Genomic DNA, 20122 nt, shown 5'->3' with positions numbered 1-20122 from the left:
GGCTGTCTGTAACTCATCCCGACGGTGGTTTTGAAGCGATACCTTGGGAGAACGGGACCTCAAGCGAGCGATGCAGACTGGTCCCGAGGACGAGGGAAGAGCCCGAGAGCAGCGGGGCTTGCCTGGCCCTTGAGGCCCCGCGGGCACCTGGCCTCCCCGCTAGGCGTCCGGCTGGGAGGCAGACACGGCCGTGGCGGTCCCCAGGATGGCCGTGAACAGCCGGCCACGGCGTCACCTGAGCGTGGCCAGCCCTAGACAGCTGCGCTTGCTGCCTGGGGCACCTGATCTTCTGGTTCAGGCGTTTCCAGAACGTCGGTGTGTTCCTGGCGGGGCCGGCGGCGGGGGCGGCGGAAGGGGTCCTCCTTTCCCCTTCACCCTCTGGATGGCTGCTGGTGTCGTATCTCCGCTCTTGAAATCCCTTCCCCTGTGTGGCCCCTGGGGGAGATCGGGATTCTGCTCCGGACCTGCTGGTCACGGGTTTCCAGAGCAGGACGGGGGGCTTGTCTGGTGACACGCGTGGCCTGCCAGATCGTTTTCCAAGAGCAGGGGATGGCAGTGACGAATGGGGTGGCACTGGGACTCCGTCCCCCGGGGGATGTGGGAGGTGCGCCCGAGAGGGACGCGACGGCACTGGGGGCAGGTGCTGTCGGGCCCGTGCCCTCTCTCCGCCGGGACGCCCTCTGCTTTCGAGTTCGAGACTTAGGCTGTGTTTTATCAAAGGCTAACCACAGTTCTCCGCATGTCCTCCGAGAAGGGACGCGTCCGTCCCCGGCGTGCCTCGCTCTCTGATGCATCGATCTGGCAACAGCAGGTGCTAACAGGTGCCTGTACGGTGGATGCCCTGGGAGAAAGTGGAGGTTGACTGTTATCCTGTGTCTTCATTGTCCGTGGTGCTTTCTCTTTCTTTTTTTAAAATAAAAACAGCTTTGTTTTTTCCCTTCTGATAAAAATGCTCCCTCTAAACAAATAGCTTCGACGATAAGTAAGTTCAGAAAGTGGGAGTTTAAGGCACCCTCCTCTGCCCTGACAGTCACGGTCCTGGGGAATGAAGGCTGCCCGGAGGCGCTCCCTGGAAGCTCCCGGTGAGAGGCCAGGGCGCCCAGCAAGGCCACCGCGTGGGCAGGGCCCCGGGCATCATTTGACTGCAGCGCGGCCGCTGGGCTGGTGGTGCTGACCCTGGCGGTTGGCGTGGACTTGGGAATGACCGGGGTGACTGGGCCCCCTGCCCTTGGAGACGGTCGCGCCTGACTCAGAGTGGGTTCCCTTGCTTTGAAAAGTCCAGAGGATTCGGGGTTTGGGAAAGCCCCCTCCAGATACAGATACCTCGCGTGTGGGAGACAAGGACGTGCTGCCTGCCTGAAACCCTGTCTCGGGCTTTGTGGGGACCTTGCACAGCCCCGAGGCACCGGCAGAGGAGGACTGTGCACCAGGACCGTGCAGGCCAGTAAAGGAGAGGCCGGCCTGGGGTGACCAGCGGGGTGTCAGTGTCCCTCTTCCCTTAGGTGCCAGACGCCCTGCCCCCTCCCCTCGGGGACCCCACTCTCCGGCCAGAAGGAAGCCCGTGGGGCCGCTGGCCGAGCCTGTCCACTTCAGCCCTAGCAAGCAGGTCGGTCTGCCTTGGGGAGGCCACGTCCACGTACAGAGTTGGGGGGTTGGTATGCACCAGGTGGGGTTCTGCTGTGGAGTGTGGGGCCGTCCACGATCTCCCGTGCCCTCCACCTCTGCTCCCCAAATCCGGCCCCGGCTGAGGGCCTTCGTCTCTGCTGGCTCCCATCTCTTGTATCTGACACCTAGAAACGCAGACCTTCTCCTGAGGGAGAGTGTTGGGATACGTCTGCAGGGCAGAAGTCTGGTCTCAGGATCCCTTTATGTCCTGGAAAATTAGCGGGGACCCCAGAGAGCGGTTGTTTAAATGGCGTATGTCTGTTGATACCTAGGGTATTAGAAACTGCCACAGAAATTACAAAAACATCCATTCCAAACTAAACCCATTACAGGGTAATATGACGGCGTATCTTTAATGAAAATGATTATTATGTAAAACAAAAAACATAGAAGAGAGGCATCATTTAGCATTTTTGCCCGTTTCTGTAATGTCTGGCTTGGTGGAAGACAGCTGGATTCCCATATCCGGCTCTAACATTTAATCTGTTATGATTTCTGGAACATTCCACCGTACACCCTTGAGGGAGGAAGAGGGAGAAGGGCAGACGGCATCTTAGTGTTCCTATGAAAGCGATTTGGACTTCTCAGACCCCCTGTGTGGGTCTGGGGGGGGGTCCCTCAGGACCTGGTACCACTCTGACCATCCACCTTTAGAAAAAGTGGTTTCTTTGTGGTTGATAACAAGGAGGTTCAGCCTTTTATTAACGGGAGCCGACCAGGCATTTGGTTGACAGGAGTCTGCTGTCACCGAGCTGTTTCTCATTCTCGTGTGACCGTTGGTGGTGGCAGGTTCCTGGCTTGTTGGTGAAGTGAGGTGTCCTTGCGTTTATGGCGGTGACAGTGGAAAGGCTAGGAGGCTGCCTGTCGCCTGCCCCGGGGGGTCCCGTGTACGCCCCACCCTGAGTTCTGCTTTCCTGCGGGGGTGGAAGCCATCTGCCTGGGGCACCCTGGCCTCGGCCGTCTCACGTGCCTTCACAGCCCTTGGACATCAAATGATCCCCTAATTCTGGGGCCCCCTGCCAGAAGTTTTTCCTCCAAAATTATTCAGCAGCTACAGGAAACAGGTGTTGTCTTATCTGGAGGCTTTATCCATTTGAACCCTTAATCTAAAGAGTTTATTTTATCAAGAAGTGTATACATGTTAAAACGAAGATATGGGGGGCGCCTGGGTGGCTCAGTCAGTTAAGCGTCTGACTTTGGTTCAGGTCATGATCTCACAGTTCGGGAGTTCAAGCCCCATGTCGGGCTCTGTGCTGACAGCTCGGAGCCCGGAGCCTGCTTCGGATTCTGTGTCTCCCTCACTGTCTACCCCTCCCCTGCTCACACTCTGTCTCTCTCTCTCTCTCCAAAATAAATAAAGATAAAAAAAATTAAAAAAAAAAAACTAAGATATGGTTATTTATCACAAAATAGACGTAGCCATCCGGGAAAAGGATCCAGAGGGCTGAAAGGCTGCTTTCCTTTATATTTGAGAGAGAGAGAGAGAACGAGAACGAGAACACAAGTGGGGGGAGGGGCAGAGAGAGAGGGAGACACAGAATCTGAAGCAGACTCCAGGCTCCGAGCTGTCAGCACAGAGCCCGACGCGGGGCTCGAATCCACGAGCCGTGAGATCATGATCTGAGCCTAAGTCGGATGCTCAACTGACGGAGCCTCTTTGGCGCCCCATAGGCTATTTTCTTTTGTAGACAGAATCGGGTGTTGTGTTGTTCCTGATAGGTAGTTGTTCTGTGTATGCTTGAGTTACTATGTGACTGTGTGCATGAACACGTGCGTGTGTGTGCAAGTGTGTGTTCACCAGTGTGTGTGTGCACGAGCAGGTGCTTGTGTGCACATACATGTGTGCTTGTGTGTGTGCAACTGTGTTTGTGTGTACGAGTGTGTGCTTGTGTACGCAGGTGCCCTTGTGAGCTCGAGTGTGTGTTTGGGTGAGACCCCGATGACCTGGTGGTGCTCGCTGGCAGTGTTTCTGCCTTGATTGTGCCTCAGGCCATGATCCCAGGGTCGTGGGATCGAGCCCCGCATCGTGGAGCACGCTTCAGGTTCTCGCTCCCTCCTTCTGCCCTTCTTCTCTCTCTCTCTCAAAAAAAGAAAATAATAAATTATTTCATGGATGTTTTTCCTGCCTGATACCCTGACCTGGGGTCTCCGTGGGACTTCTGTACATTCCGTCAGCTTGAATTGCCCATCCTGTGCTTGTGTCATCAGGATGAGTCCCTGTCCCGTTTCTGTGAGGTTTAATTGTCTCAGGAAGGGGTAATTTGGCAAATACTTCCTGTGGATGTGCTGATCATAAGGACATAGTAGCAAGAACCATAAAATATCTATCCACTGGCCAGAAGATCTAAGTACGATAGTCCGAATGGAATGGGTATTATTTTGGATCTTTGGTGCAAGATGGTCTTTGAGTAGCTGATGCTCCCTCTGTTCTCCCAGCCAGAAGGGTCCAGGTGTGTGAATTTCTCACTGATCTTCACTTGGTTTAGGAAGCAACGTGACCCGTACCTGTATAAGCCCCCCTTCCTCCTTCCACTTGCTTCCCGACCACTTACTCCCAAGGGCAAGTGTCTTGTCTTCTAACAGCACAGAGTGGTTCTGCCTGCTTCCGAGTTGTATACACATGGAAGCACGCGGCCTGTTCTCCAGTGTGTCTGTTGGGCTCTTTGCCCAGCATCGTTCGTGTGATTCATCTGTGTCGTGCGCATAGGTGGAGTTTGCTCTCGTCTACCTGTTCTATGTTGGATTATGCCACAGTGTATCCATTCTGCTGTGGACGGACTTTTGGGAGGTTTCCAGGCTTTGGCCGTCACAGGCAGGCTGCTGTGTCCTTTTTGTGTGTATTTCTGTTGGGTACGCGCGTAGGAGTGGCTCTGCTGGGGAACAGGTAATATCCCTAAGCCGTTTCCCCTCGTCGTGGCGCGTCCACACCCTCGTGGCTGATATGAGAGCTCCAGTCCTTCCACATCCTTGCCACCACTTGGTTCTGCACGGCTTTTAAGTTTTAGCCATTTGTAATACGCCCTCGCGGCTTTAACTTGCATTTCCCTGTGATCACAGATGCCGAGCCCTTCTTCATATGGCGATTGGCCACTTGGGATCCTCTTTTGTAAAAGTGTCTGTTCATATCTCTTGCCCATTTTTTATCTGGGTCGTCTGCCTTTCTCTGAATGATGGATACAAGTTATTAACAGATCATGGACACCAGCCCTTTGTTGGATGTGTGCGTTGGGCAGATGATCCTCTGCTGTCTGGGTTGCCTTTTTCTTCCTCTGCTGGTCTTTGGATAAATGGAAGTTCTTAATTTTGACGCAGTGAAATGTATCATTTTCTTTCCTTTATTGTCAGTTTCTTTAAACGTGGTTTTTAAAGATCAATTAAAAAAATCTTTGTCTACTTGCAGATAATTTTCTTTGTTGTCTTTTAGGCTAGGCCTTGTCTGACCCGGAGCTAATATCCATGGCGGGGTGCTGCCTGGGTCCTGGCTCTTTTCTGTTTCCATGTACTTAGCAGGAGCCCAAGCCTTGTCCGCGGAAAGATCCCATTTCCCTGTGGATTTGGAGTGCAGCCTTTGCCGTAACCATGTTACTATCTTTGTGTCAGTCTATTCTAGAATACTTTGTTCCTTGTTTTACCTGGTCTTATACGAGCACCTTAATTACATTAGGTTTATAGTAAATCTGGGTCTTGAGTAGTTTAATTCCTCTGTATCTGTCTTTTCCTTCAGGCGTGCTGTTCCCTGTCCTTTTTGCTTCCTTGTAAAAATTAAAATACACTCGTCCAGTTTCAAGAAAATTCTGGTGGGATTGAGATTGCATTGACCACCACTCAGTCTGGGGATGTGGACGTCGTAGCCACAACTGTCTCCCGGTCCACGTGTGTGGTGTGCGTTTGTTGAGATCTGAGATCTCGCGTTTGACGTTCCATAGCTTAGCGGCCAAAGTTCTCACACATCCTTGGGCAGATCTGGGCCTGGATATTTGCCGATCCTGGGTGCTACTGTAAGTGGCATCTTTTTTCAGAGCTTATTCTCTATTTGTAATTTTGCCGGTCTGTAAACATACAATAGTTTTTGTATATCGACCTCGTACCCAGCGATCTTGTGAAGAGTAGGTAGGAATGTTAAGAGTTATTGGTGCGTTATTGGGGGTTTTCTGTGGACACAGTATACTGTCTGTAAATAATGCAGTATCTTTTCCCTTTCCAGTCCTCGTGCCCTTTGCCTCTTTTTCTTGCCATGTTATCCTGCCTCACGTCTCCACTGCCGTGTTGAATGGACGCGGTGAGAGGGGTGTCCTGACTTCATCCCCGATTCAGGGGCTGGCTCTCTGACGCCTCCAGCCGATGACCTGAGTCCTCCCTCCCGCATTGGGGTGCGATCTGAGCCCTCCCTCCTGCATTGGGGTGCGATCTGAGCCCTCCCTCCTGCATTGGGGTGCGATCTGAGCCCTCCCTCCTGCATTGGGGTGCGATCTGAGCCCTCCCTCCTGCATTGGGGTGCGATCTGAGCCCTCCCTCCTGCATTGGGGTGCGATCTGAGCCCTCCCTCCTGCATTGGGGTGCGATCTGAGCCCTCCCTCCTGCATTGGGGTGCGATCTGAGCCCTCCCTCCTGCATTGGGGTGCAGTAGGCTGCTCTGCACCGGGTGGCTCTTGGCTCTGTTTTTGGTCTCTAACAGCTTGCTATTCTCCCACCACCTGGCAGGCCGGGGCCGGGGTGGGGAGGGGCCCGGACTTTGAGCTGTGGCCATCCTTTGCCCACGTGACGGGGTGCAGAGGACGCGGTGAGTGGGGAAGCATGTCCTCCTCGAGCGGCCACATTTGTTTGTGGCCACTTAATAAGATTTTGAAAAGAATGTTCCCTTAAGGATTTCTAGTTTCTAAGACTTTTACTCTTTGGAAGGTTTATAGCTTACTTTGTGAAATCGGGTCAACTAAGGTTTTTAAGGGCAGCTGCAGGAGAGAACTATAGGTCATCCTAGATTCTAACATTTTGGTGAAGGAAATGTTAGCGTACATTTAAGCTGTGGTGACGTACTTCGTTTCCTTTATTCTGTGTGGAGCAGAAATAAAAATAAAGAGAAGTCCGTACATAAATATGTGCTTAGTGTCAGAGATTGTCCAGTTAGCAGGGCGCCTGTCTTTCTGAAGGTGCCTGTGAGTCAGAATTACAGAGTCTTCTCTCCTGCTCACGTTTCCAAATGTGGGCTTTTTTTCCCCCCTTTTTTTAAATGTGTCTACTGCTTTGGGTAGTATAGACTTTTTAAATTAATTCATTTATTTTTGAGAGAGCGAACGAGCAAGCTGGGGAGGGGCAGAGAGAGAGGGAGACACAGACTCCGAAGCAGGCTCCAGGCTCTGAGCCGTCAGCACAGAGCCTGACGCGGGGCTCGAACTCACGGACCATGAGATCATGACCTGAGCCGAAGTCAGACGCTTAACCGGCTGAGCCCCCCCAGGCGCCCCAAGAATGTGGGCTACCTCAGGAGAGAATGCCGTCAAAAGAGCGGTTGTGTCCCAGGTCATAATATGTGCAGCGTTTGTTTCCTTTTATAAGGAATACACACTTTAGTCAGTACACACACCAGTTCGAACCACTCTTCCCCAATCGGTTCCAGAAACGTTACGCACCTGTAATTTTTGAGATCTTAGTACCATGTGCTCAGTGTGTGTGTTTTCTTAGAAAAGCAATGATCTCTTGGTTAGCGAAGTGTCGTTAGATGCTTACGTCCAGATAAAAGGAACTATCTCATGCGTGAATTTTATTTTATTTAAATAGCTCCTGGTCCATTTTTATATCGTGAATATTGCACTGGGTTGTTCAGAAACCTTCCACCTGAAGAGATGCCCATGGCAGGGGAGGAGAAGGGGGGAGATGGGGCGTACACGTCCCACAGCTCTGCTGGGCGCTCCTTTTGGCCTGGGGAGCAGGGGCCTTGCCTCCCTTGTGGGGTTGAGGTGGGAGTGTAATGGTGTCCCCAGCTCTACAAGAGTTGGTTCTGATCACCTGGATTTTTCTCCGCTGGGTCCTGCCACCTTCCTGAAGGTGTGGCCGTTCCTCGTGTAACCTCGCTCCTCTGGCGGCCCGAGGGCTCGCCTTCCTCTGTCTTCCTCTCAGCCCCCGGCCCACGAGCGTGGATTTCTGGAATCTTCCCTGTCAGGCGCGACCCTTAATCTTGATGTGGGTCTTGCAGTTGGCTTCTGAGCTCAGCCCCTTTGCAGTGATTTCTGAGGTGGATGCAGGAAAACGTTTGGAGAGTTGATTCAATTCAGCACATTTTTGTCACACGCCTGCCGTGAACCACACCCTCTGCCGCCGTGGGGCCTCCGGCCAGCCTGGAGTGGCTGGGAATGACAGTGGAAAAACGAACAAGTGACTGTGTCAGACAGCAGGGTGATGGCACCAGTGTGTGGGAGGGCTGGGGACTGCCATCTGGGCGCCCAGGAAGTTGGAGGGAGCCCCGCGGAGGTGTGGGGACGGGGCCCCAGAGAGAGAAGGTGTAGGAAGTTCAAGAGCCTTGTGCCTGGCTATTCAGAGCCCCTCTGTGTGTGTGTGTGTGTGTGTGTGTGTGTGTGTGTGCGCACGCGTGTGCGCACACGCATGTGAGTCTAGAAGTGCTCTCGGTGGCCACCGAGCCTTCTTCCCCGTGGAGTCTGTCCCGTGAGGGGCCCTGGAAGTTTCAGTGAGTGTGGCCTTACTCCAACCCAAGAATTTCACAGAGGCTGGCCCAGGGCCGTACAGCCCGCTGTGGCCTTGCTGGGTGGATGGGGCTCGGACCTCCTCGCCCAGTGCTCCCCTGGCAACGACGGGACAGTGGTGGCAAGGGACAGACGTGTCCTGCTGGTTTTCGTGGAACTCATGGCCGGGCCAGTAGGTGTGCCGTCACGGACCGGCTGGAGCCCGCCCGGTGGGGTCCTGTGGGGGGCAGGTAGGCGACTGGGGGGGATCCTGGCGTCCTGGCCACAGGGAGCCACCGTCTGAGCCCTGTTCCCCTGTGGCCCTCTGTGGCATTTACTGCCCAGTACCTGCCTCCCCCTGGTGATGGCCCTTCAGCTTTCCTCCGGGGAGTGACTCCTTTTCTGTGAGGTTCACTCTGGCTGCCAGTCGCCATGTCCTGCCCTACCCTGGCCAAGGGGACTCACACGGCCCTGCAGATGGGGGCCCCTGGGGATGGGAGTCTCAGAAAAGGGTCTTAGGGGGACTGCCTGTTACCTCCCGCCTCCGGGTCTCCACCAGGCTCTCCGCCACCTGGTTTGCTTCTGGGAGTTTCCTGTGCTTGCGTGGATCACCCGGTCCGTCTCTCCTGCCCCTGACACAGGTGCCTTTGTTCTCAGCTGCCTGCACCCCAGGGCCCCAGTTCCTACCTCCTGTGGTTCACGCAGGCTCCCCGACGGGTCCGGTGGCCGTGAAGACGCGCTGGTCGTGGGCTCTCTCTTCTCGAGCGAGTTCGGCAGCTTGGGTCTCATGAGGTGTTCGGCTCATCTAAATTGTCAAATGTATTGGCATAAAGCTGCTGTGATATTCCCTTACTGTCCACTTAATAATATCTGTTTGGTCTCTGGTTAGTTGCTTCTTGCCTTCTTGATATTATTAATTTGTGCTTTCTTTCTCTTTCTCTTTCCAGGCCAGGTTAACTAGAGGTTTATCCATTGGATTGTCTCAGAGGATCAGCTTTAGTTTTATCGTGTATTTTTTTTTTCTTTTCAATTGCACTGATTTCTGCTCTTTGTTATTCTTTTTTTCCTGCTTATTTTGGGTGTAATTTCTTCTTTTTATAGTTTCTCAAGGTGAACCCTGAGGTCATGGAGTTGACACCTGTTCTGATGTAGACATTTGGGGCTATGGATTCCCTCCAAGTTACGCAGATTTTGATATGTGCTATTTTCATTTTTATTCACTTCAAAAATGCCCTCTAACTTCTGCTTTACTTTCCCCTCCGACCTCTGACCCCTGAAGCGTATCATTTGATTTCCGAATAATTGGGAGTTTTCTGGGTATCTTTCTGTTTTTGGTATCTCGCTTCGAATGAGTCAGAGAACATGCTTCGTATGTTTGACTTAGGTCCTTTTAAATTTATCGAGATTTGTTTCATGGCCCTAAAGACGGTCTGTGTCGGCAAGCGTTCTGTATGCTCCCAGAAGGCACATGGAGAACGCGAGTTCTGTTGGTGGTGTTCTAGAAACACTCCTGTGGTGCAGTCCTCTCCGTCCTTGCTGGTTTGGGGTCTGTTTGTTCTCACAGTTCCGAAGAGCAGAGTTGGAATTTACAACTGGAATTGTAGATCTGTCCGTTTCTCTCTACACTTTCATTAATTTTTGCTTCGTGTGTGAAGCTCTGTGATCAGGTTCCCAAATGTTTCGGTTATGTCCTCTTCGAGATCGTGAAGTGATCTTCTTTTTCCCGATGATATGTCTTCTGTAAAATTTACTTTGACATCGATGTAACTGTCACAGCTTTCTTTTGACTAGTGTTCGCATGATTTACCTTTTTCTGTCTTTTACTTTAAGCCTATTTATATCTTCATGCTTAAAATGAGTTCCTTGTAGGCAGCGCATAGTGGGTCTGTAATCCCTGGGGAGGATCGGTTTTACCGTTCAAAGCGCGTGCCCTTCCTCTCTCCAAGCTATGTCAGTCCTGCTTCTATGACTGTGCTGCTCTCCTGTCTTCATTTCCACTCCTATGGGTTAGGACGTGGGGCACAGAGAGGTCAAGTAACTCACTCAGGGTCACATATTACGATGGTGGTCTGATCATCAGACCCCGAGCCCAGGACTCTGGCAGTCTTGGTTCTCACAAGCCCGTGCTCTTGGCCATCATGCAGTCCTGTGGACCAACAGCTGACCGGAAGTTTCTGGTAAGGCCTCTTTGGCTTCAGCTAGAGACCTGGGGCACAGAGTGTGCTGATAAGCTCGGTGCGGCCGAAGCCAGAGGCACCTGGCTGGTGATGCGGTCGGTGGCTCACCTGAGAGTGCAAAGGAAACCCTCCGGAACACTGGACAACTGTCCCTGTGCTGCCCGGAGCTGCTTGTCAAGCCCTATGCCTCTGCCTCAGATCTCTCTCGTTGGTACTGGTGGCCTCCAGGAAGAGGTGGTCTACATAGATCGTGGTCTGGGTCTGATGAGGGCATTGTGAAGTGATGGGGGCATATTGTCTTCTGGAACCTTCATTCATACAGCGTTGGATGGGCTGGTGTGGGAGCAGTCAGGAAGAGCCCATGGGCGGTGCCTACCGGCTGTGACGGGCTGAATGGTGTCATCGTGGGACCCCTCCCCGAGAAGATATGTGGGGGTCCCGGCCCCCAGGACCTCAGAATGCGACCTCATTTGGACATAGGGTTGTTGCAGATGTCATTCGTGCAGATGAAGTCATACTGGGTGGGTTGAGCCCCTCATCCAGTATGACTGCTGTTCGTACAAGAACGCGGCCGTGTGAAGGCAGAGACACAGGGAGAAGCCATGTGGTGGCGAAGGCAGGGTGCCAAGGAGTGTCAGTGATTGCCAGCACCCAACCACCAGAAGCCGGGAGAGGCAAGGAAGACTTTCTCTTCAGGTTTCAGAGGGAGCATGGCCTTGCCGACGCCTTGACTGCAGACTTGTGGAACTTTCATGCGTCCAGAACTGTGAACAATAAATTTCTGTTGTTTTAAGCCACGTGGTCAGTGGTGCGGTGCTGTGGCAGCCCTAGGAACCGGACCCACTTGGTGCACACTCTGTCCCGTGACAAGGCCCGAGTGCTGCCGGTTCCTGGGAGAAAGAGATCTGTAGTGCACAAGTTGAGCTGGGTCAAAACATACTTAGGTTTTTCTGTATGTTGATGATTTCTGTCATCAAGGAACAGTATTTGAATGTGAGGGACTCTCCTGCTGAGCGTGGTGGTCCACGGAGGAGGGTCGTGGCGCTCGTGGTATGCACGCGTTCCCTCCTTGGCCCTGCCTCCTGCCCGTTTTGGCCACGTGCTCTGTCGCATGGTTTTCCCCGTTATTTTTTTAAAGATTATTTATTTTTGAGAGAGAGAGAGACAGAGACACAGCCTGAGTAGGGGAGGGGCTGAGAGAGAGGGAGACACAGAATCCGAAGCAGGCTCTGAGCCGTCAGCACAGAGCCCGACGTGTGGCTCAAACCCACGAACCGCGAGATCGTGACCTGAGCCGAAGTCGTACGCTCAACTGACTGAGCCCCCCCAAGTGCCCCGGTTTTCCCCATGATTGCATTTTTGTCCCCGATTCCATAAATCAGAGGCTTCAATTCTACCTTTTATTCTCCCTCATAAAGCCGTTGCTACCTTTTTTTGAAAGAGAAAATTCTACACTTGCAGCACCTTTTATTTATTGGGAGCTTTATATGCCTTTTTACAAAACCTGTGGTAATGTTTTTATTGGTGTCATTATTGATTTCTGCAGTGGCCTGGTTATCAAACTGCAGTTTTGAATAGTCCACTCCAATCTTTTTTTTTTTTTTTTTCTTTCACGAGTCCTGGTGTTTTCAGTATAGTTTTGCAGAGTGTGAGGTTCTTCTAGAACTTGTACATTGTACTGTAGCAGAAATATCTGCCTTCTGTTTAATCTGCAGTTGTGAAGAGAGAGTGTATCTCAGTCGGGCAAGACTGCCCTAGGCCAGAGCCTGCTGGGCACTGGGCACTGGGCTGGGGACCGTGTATTTCTGCTGCCAGAGGTGAAGCTCCAAGAAGCAGATTTTGGCTCTGAGAAGCAGTAGACGCAGGATGGGGCAGGAGCAAGTACGCACGGCCTTTTGGCCAAACTCGGGGTCTGGACTAGAGCTATTCTCATCTGAGGATAAATAAACAGAAAATCCCCACATGGGGTCTCCCAGAATATGGTGAATAGGGCGGTACCCTGGCATGTAGAAGAGGAATATGCCTCTGAAAATGATTCACAGTCAAAATCAGAAAAAGAAAAACAAACTTGACGAGACCGTGGTGGGGAGAAGACGTGGCTCTGCAGGCGGGACACCCGGTGAGGAGCAGGCGGTCTGCTGGGCAGGAAAGATAAAGGAATGAGTCGCAGAGGCACGCGGCCGAGAACAGGGAGTCTGGGGCTTAGTTAAAACCTGTATCAGAGGCCGTAAGGAATCCAAGTGATAGGGTGGAAAATAGCCCTGCCGTGGAGAACATACTTGAGAAGATGCCCAGGAATGCAGAGTAAACAGCACATGTGCCGGTGGTGGGAGAGGCCAGAGACGAGGGCGATGCCAGCCGCACAGGATCGGGGTCTCCGAGGAAGCCAGAACAAGTTTAACAAAAACAGTAGCCCAGACCCAATCGAAGAGCATTCTGGGCAGGAAAGAGACCTGTGTGTATTGAAAGGTTCAGGTTTGGAGCAAAATAAATGAAATGGGACTCTTACCATGTGCCTTTTTGGATTTCAAGATGAAAGGAAAATGTTGTAGTGGAATCCAGACAGCAGAAAAATGGCAACAGCACCTTCACTGAAACTCAGTCCCCAAAGGGAAGGAAGTGTCCTTAAGCAGGACGTGGGCTTTGGGGCGGGGCTGAGGGTGGGCAGGGTCCGCAGGTTTCAAGGGAGAAGAGGTGTGCTCTCAGACTTTTATACCCAGCCGAGTTTGACTTGTGTGCGAAGGATACCGAGCCATTGGAGATTTGCCAGACAAACCATTTACATGGTCTTCAAGACAACGGTGTTTCCTTCTGGTCAAGAGATGAATGAAAAGTTTGAACCTGAGATAAATGATTTACTGTGTTTTCTAAGGAAACAACCAGATACAGAACAATAACTGTGAGGCTATCAATCCTAGAGTTATGGATAACGCGTAATGGAAACCGCCAAAATGGCTACCCTTGGGAGAGTGGTACTTCTTGTGACAGACTGGTTAAGATTCCTTGATTGTAAGCAATGGGCACAGAAAGGATCCTTGAATAATTTAATCAAGAGCGGGAAACTGTCACATCATGAAAGGGAGAGATGACAGAGGCCTCAGAGGGGCCTTGAGGCGGGGTCAGTAGGAGACTTGCCATGGTTACCACGTTCTGAGTTTGTCTCCACCTTCTTTTTCTTTTTTAAGTTTATTTATTTACTTCGAGAGGGAGAGGCAGAGAGGGAGAGAGAGAGTCCCGACAGGGTCTGTGCTGTCAGCTCAGAGCCCGATGCGGGGCTCTTCTCATGAACCGAGATCATGACCTGAGCCGAAATCAAGAGTTGGACGCTCCAGTTTGTTTCCATTTTCTGATGGTGCAATCACAGGCGAGTATTAAAGATATCATCCGTGATGCCACCCCAGAAGCCAACAGTTGGTGGTAGGAGTTCTTGTAATTGTCTCCGGGCCCTTCTATCAAGTGGCTATGTTTCATGGAGGAGACTGGGCTTGGGGAGAGGATTTGATGAGTGTGGCTTGTAACACGTGCCAGCCTGGTTGTGAGGAGGGGTAGCCCCAGCCGTATATGGACTAGGAATCAGCCTTCAGAGCTATGTTAACCAAGAGAGAGAGTCGCACCATTCCTGGCTGTAACGTCAGTACAGAGAATAAGACACACAACCACAGAGCTAGCAGTCTGTGTGGGCAGAGGGCAAATAAGAACAGCAAGGAAACAGGTCCGAACCTTACCATGTGTTGGCCTCTGTGGCAGCATCATGGATAACTTGAAATACTCAGCTGTGGTGAGTGTGTTACTACTTTTATAATCAGAAAATGGAAATCAGCTGAGAAGGTGGCCGTGATGAAGGCGGAAACTTGGGGAGTTACTGAAGGTGCAGCGTCCGGTGAGGAAGCTGAGCGAAGGCTGGGGAATGTGGAGCACAGATATGGTGTGTGTGCACATATGGGCCGCTGTGCGGGTACAAATGTCTGTGCGGATATGGACATCTGTATGGATACCATGGCTATACGGGTACAGTATCTGTACAGATACGAATGTCTGTACGGATACAGTGTTTTTGCAGATACGGACTGCTGTGCGGATATGAGTGTCTATATGGATACAAATGTCTGTGCAGATGTGGATGTCTGTGGATACGGTGTCTGTACAGATAATGGTGTTTATGTGGTTATAGACAGTGGTGCGGATATACGATACGAATATCTGCACAGATACGGCGCAGATATGAATATCTGCACAGATATGGATATATGGGCAGATATGGTGTCTGTACAGATATGGTGGCTGTACAGATACAGACGGCTGTATGGATATGGACGTCTGTGTGGATACGGTGTCTGTATGGACGTGGTCTCTGGATACGGACGGCTGAACGGACACGACGTGTATGGATATGGACGTCTGTGCGATGGGCCAGGTGGAAGTACGCACAAGTGAAAAACCACATGGTGGGAACAGGCTTGTGTAGATTTTTCTTCTAAAATGTTTCGCGTCGATCCTGCCAAGGCTTAGCGCCGCTGCTCTACAACGTGTTTTCACACCTATTTACTCACAAAACCCCCAGGTGGTTTGTATCTGGAGAGCCGATCCCACGGCAGACCGTTTACCATCGGTAGTAAAATCCGTGAGGGCAACTCAGTTGTTTTCCTCAGTCGTTGCTGTCGGACGAGAGCCTTCACACCCTCACTGACGCTGCTTTTCCTTCTCTAACCACACAGGTCACCTCCTGAGAGCCCGCCTCTTGGATGACCCGGCCTACGACGCGTGGTCAGCAAGACTGGGAGTTCTCGTGGCCGTGCGCCAGCGCTCCCTGCTGCTGTCCGTGTATGTGTCCGTGGAACTCGGGGGCTCCTTGGAGCTGTTGTTTACGTGGAAGTTGTGAGCCGTTGTGAACCGCTTAAAGGAGTGGACGTTGCTAGCAATGAGCTCCCAAAGCCATCCAGGTAAGACGCGGCCCTTTGTCTCTTGGCAGATGGCAGGGCCGTCCTTTCGAGATGAGACCGCGTGGCCGCTGCTGGCTCGATGCGTGGCCACTGTTGGTTTGTGACCGCCCAGTGCAGAGTAGGTGGTGGGTTCTTCACCCTCAGCGGTTTGGGGTCGTGTCTTTGGTTTTGATTTGCACGCAGCCAAAATGGCGTGTGGTTTCCATTGATGCGAGGAGAGGAGGCTCGTGGTTAGCAAGGTGCCATTTAGGCCGGTCTGTGATTTGGAGAGTTAATTCCTCATCCAGTTTCTTTGGTTTTGAGGGGACTTGGTGGGGCGGGAGTGCCTCTGTGATGGGGCACCTGGGCTGGGTCTGAGGTGCGGCACCCGATCCGCACCTGTCTCGGTGGCCACGGGACTCGGTCCTGGGTCCGTGCTTTGTATTAGGCACTGCACGGAGCATCTGGCTTGCACAGGGTTCTCACAGGGCCCTAAAAACCTCAGACCCGGAGGGAAGAAGTGACTTGCCTGAGGTCACAGAGCTAGTCAGCGGCAAAGTGTCACGGGCACGTGCACTCAGGACCTCTCCGCCCTTGCGGAGCCACACTGTGTGTTCCCGCGTAGAGCCCGCGGTACTGTCCCGTCCTGTCCGCCGGGACCGACCCCCCCTCCAGAGCCAGCACTGTCTGCTGCCCAGCCTGCTGCCTCTTCCGGTGCAACGTGGTCTTTAAGGGCACGTAGAGATCAGTTGTGTCTTGCATCCGTGTGAGAGAGGAGGTGGGGCTCGCCCGGACGGATGCTAAGTGTCCCTGTGGCGCCCACGTCTCTCTTAGTGTGCCCCGGGGCTTGGCCCAGTAGAGTGGACGTGGAGGGTCAGGGTCTGGGTCTTCCCCTTTGTGGGATCGCTCCAGAACATTCTCACACCTTCCTTTGGCTCTGACTGGAGTGGCCAGAAGCCTCAAAGAGCAGGATTCCCGGTTATATTTAGATGGGAAAGCTTTATTGATTTAAATTGTTCGTGTATCGATTGCTGTAAAGCGTAAAACAAAATTAAGCAGTCTGCATCGAAGTGTGTAAGGTAGACGCGAGCGGTGCCCAGCTCCCCCTCCCACTCCTCGAGCCACCGCTGTTGAGTTGGGGGTGTGCCTTGTTCCTGTGTATAAACATAGAGGGGTGTGGGTGCAAACATTTTACAAGAGCGTAATCATTCCATATGTGGGGTTCTGTGTTCTCTTTTCAATTTTAATATGTTACGAGCATCTTCTGATGTTGGTATGTCCATAAGTCTTATTTTCGATAGCTTATAGGTGGACATCATGCGGCTGTAGCACTATTTATAACAGCCCCGAATTGGCATCACGTAATTATTTTGTACAGACGCTTCTGCAGGTCGTCTCCTGTGGATCAGTTCCACGAAGTAGAATCGCGAGGTTGGGGGCATGAGCTTCAGACGCTGGTCCAGACACGGTCTTAACTTACCTTCTTAATTACAGTTTAGGAGCACACAGAGTGTTCCTTTTTTCATCTGCCCCAGCACTCGGTGGATTTAGTCCATTTCACTGTTGTCACTATGCTAGGGGAAATGATTGTTTGAACTTACATCCCTGTGTACATGGGGGTGCACGTTTTGGTATAGACATGACCCGATCTGGTCCGTGCCACCCACGCACTTGAAGGGCAAAAATGCTCTTTTGTTCCTGTTTTTGTGTCTAAAGAAGTTCGTATGTGTATAAAGTTTTCTCATGCGTGCGTATTATATACTTACATACAGGAGTGTACGTAGTCTTTATGTGTTGTTTATCTATGAATGTTACCTTCATCGAGTGATTTAAAGCAGCATAGCTTCACTCTTTTTGGTGCTCGATTTCTACGAAGATGTGAAGTTGTCTATTACAGTTGTAGTTTGCAGTATTCTTTTTGCACTGCTGATCCATTTGTGCTTTACGTATTTTGGTGTGTTTTTCTGTGCGTAAACATTAACGGCTAGCTCTTGCTAATTCCGTTCTTGGAATAGAATATATGGTACTTTTCTTTGTTTAATGTTTCTTTGCCTAAAAGCTTATTATGCCTTTAATTTTTTTTGAACGTTTATTCATTTTTGAGAGAGAGAGAGAGAGAGAGAGAGAGAGAGAGAGACAGAATGTGAGTGAGGGAGGGGAAGAGAGAGAGAGAGACAGACACAGAATCCGAAGCAGGCTCCAGGCTCTGAGCTGTCAGCACAGAGCCCGATGTGGGGCTCGAACTCACGAACCAGAAGATCATGACCTGAGCCCAAGTAGGACACTCGACCGACTGAGCCACCCAGGCGCCCCTAAAAGTTGATTATATCTTTTAAAAGCAGTTCTGCCCTGGCTTCTTTAGCTGACAGACATGTCTCTACACACTTATCTTAACCTTCCAGGTTTGTCTCACCAAATGGCAGAGTTCTCCTTCCGAGAGCCTTTGCCTTTTATCTGGAGAATTCGTCCACTGATGTTTATTATAGTCGTTGCCCTGTCTGATCGTGTGTGCCCTGTCGCCCACTGACCCCTGTCATCTCTGTCCCTCTCAGAGGGTCAGGGATGGTGTGGGCAGGGCCACCGGGCGAGCCCAGACCTCCCTGGTCCCTCCCGTGTCGGTTCTGGTGTCGGTGGTGTGGGTGGGGGGCCTGAAGCCCCGGGGATGTTCCCCCTTCTAGCCCGGGTCTCCTCAGGCCTCTGCCCCCTTCCCAGAGCAGCCATGCACGGCCCGGCACACCGGACGCCCCTCGGCCGCCCTGCCGCCACCTCCTGGCACTGCGCCGGCCTATGAGTCGGGCTGAGCTGTGACTCTCCTTCCCGCCTCGGATGGGATTGTTGTCCCGTCCCCTTGATCCCACGGGATTGGGATTTTCTAGCAAGTACCCCGAGTTCCTTATTACTTTATGCTGCCATTTTCTCATTACCCAGCTTTACTGTGAATGCTTTCATGTTTCTATTTATGTCAATTTGAGTGGATTTACGGGAGGTAGGGAATAATGGTTGTTCAGTTTGCTATCTTGACTGGGAAACTTCTAGGAGTTTGTCGCTTTTCCCGAACACAAGGGGCCGAGACCTGTTTCTGGCCGCCGAGTGCGCAGTCTCCCTTGTCTCCTGGCCGTCCCCGCCCTGCCGTGCTCCCCTGTGGCCCGGGGACAGCCCAGCTGCCTTCGGTCCCCCCTCTTCATACTTAGCAGTGTGAGTTGGCTTTGCCCTGATGATAAAATGACCTTTTTGTCTGATGTGTATGATTTTTCTCTCCCCTGTGTTTCTTTAAAACTCCCTCTGGTGCCGGGTGAGGTATGCATTACGATTTTATTGCTGTTCTTTCTGAACTTTGCCAGAGCCGGGCCCTGGTTCTCTGACGTAAAACTGTTCGCTGTTGGGGTTTTATTGCCCTGAATAACTATTCCTAATGATGTGAGCAGCCTGGGGAAAGGGCCTGGGCAATCCAGCTACAAGGACTCCTCTTTGATAGCGAGAAGAACAGAACAGGTACAGAAATATCCTGCGTCTTGCCTCAGCCAGCACCCCAAACCCTTCCCTGTTGGGGACGTGCCGAGACAGGCCAGGATGGGCTTATTAGGACACAGGGCGTGCGCTTTGGAGGTGAGTCCCCGGCCCAACACTGATGGAGGATGGACACACGTGGGGTCCTCCCGGCAGGACAAGCAAAGGCGCCCTTTTTCCTCTGCCCTCCTGGTAAATCTCAGGGAGCCCGCAGTGGAGTCCCTGGGACCTGTGTCCCTCCAGACCATGCCCTTGATGGAAAACTGGTTGAGCAGGACTGGAAGTGAGTAATTCAAGTGCCCTATCTCTCTCTGTATCTTTGAAAAGGGTATATAGTGTTGAGTTAAAAACAGAATAACTATTTTGAGGAAAACTCGTGTACGTAAGATCAGCGCTTTAGTTTGGACCGTTCTTTGATTTCTTAATATTTTGTTCAGTGCGAAATACCCCATCCGCATAAAAGCAGCCAAAAAGTCTGTGTTGACAATAACTTAGTGATTGGTGAGTTTCCACATAGTCTCATTTCTTCGAACTGTCATAAAGTTTTAATCCTGAAAGTCTCCCGGGACAAGGCTCTGCCTCTGGCTGGTCCGAGTTGGGGCTCTGGGCTTCCTTCATCCACACACTCGGGCTTCCTTCGTTTGATCCTGACTCTGTTTGTTTCGGCCAATTTGGCCACCAAGGTTGTTATATTTTAATACAGAAATTATCTCAGAAAGGAACATTTGTATGTCACTTACATCATGCTTTGCAATGATTGCACGTCTCAGGGATATTGCGAAGTTTTAAGGGGAGGAAATGAATTTTGAGGACGTGTAATTAACACAGGGAAGGCACGGATTCGGAGCTGCTGGTGACAGGTGGTGACAGGTGGGCCGTGGACCCCGCGCGAGGCCTTGGGCCGCGACAAGCAGATGGGGAAGTCAGCAGCCGGGAGCGGCCTTGAACGAGGCCCGGGGAAGCGCAGGCCTAGGCTTTCAGGAGCACTGCTGTGCAGCCAGTGGGCACAGCCGGCCGACGGGGAGTCCTGCCGCTCAGGTCAGGGGACTGGGCCACAGGAACAGCCGGTGACAGCTGGAGAAGAGCTTCCTCGTGACCTTCGGGGAAGGCGTGAGAGAGTCCACAGCGGCTGGTGGACCTGGGGGAGTTCTGGGCCGGGGGCAGGACCCGGGGCTGGGTG

General features: G+C 52.0%; 1 protein-coding gene across 5 annotated transcripts in view; it reads left to right on the top strand.

Annotated features, from left to right (window-relative positions):
• The first annotated feature begins 15212 nt into the window (after positions 1-15212).
• HDAC4 (histone deacetylase 4) overlaps positions 15213-20122 on the top strand; it is a 254745-nt gene continuing 249835 nt past the window's right edge. For 3 of the 5 annotated variants that reach the window (XM_043578354.1, XM_043578353.1, XM_043578352.1), the window contains exon 1: positions 15214-15456. In XM_043578354.1, coding sequence (XP_043434289.1) covers positions 15435-15456 — 22 coding nt within the window. In that variant the 5' untranslated portion in view covers positions 15214-15434. Of the gene's footprint in view, positions 15457-20122 lie in introns of all 5 variants that reach the window. The other 2 variants (XM_043578356.1, XM_043578355.1) reach the window with 1 other exon arrangement.

Source organism: Prionailurus bengalensis, chromosome C1, assembly GCF_016509475.1.
Source record: "Prionailurus bengalensis isolate Pbe53 chromosome C1, Fcat_Pben_1.1_paternal_pri, whole genome shotgun sequence".
NCBI lineage: Eukaryota > Metazoa > Chordata > Mammalia > Carnivora > Felidae > Prionailurus > Prionailurus bengalensis.
The sequence above is the reverse complement of the archived record's forward strand: the minus strand, read 5'-3'. Positions and strand labels throughout refer to the sequence as shown.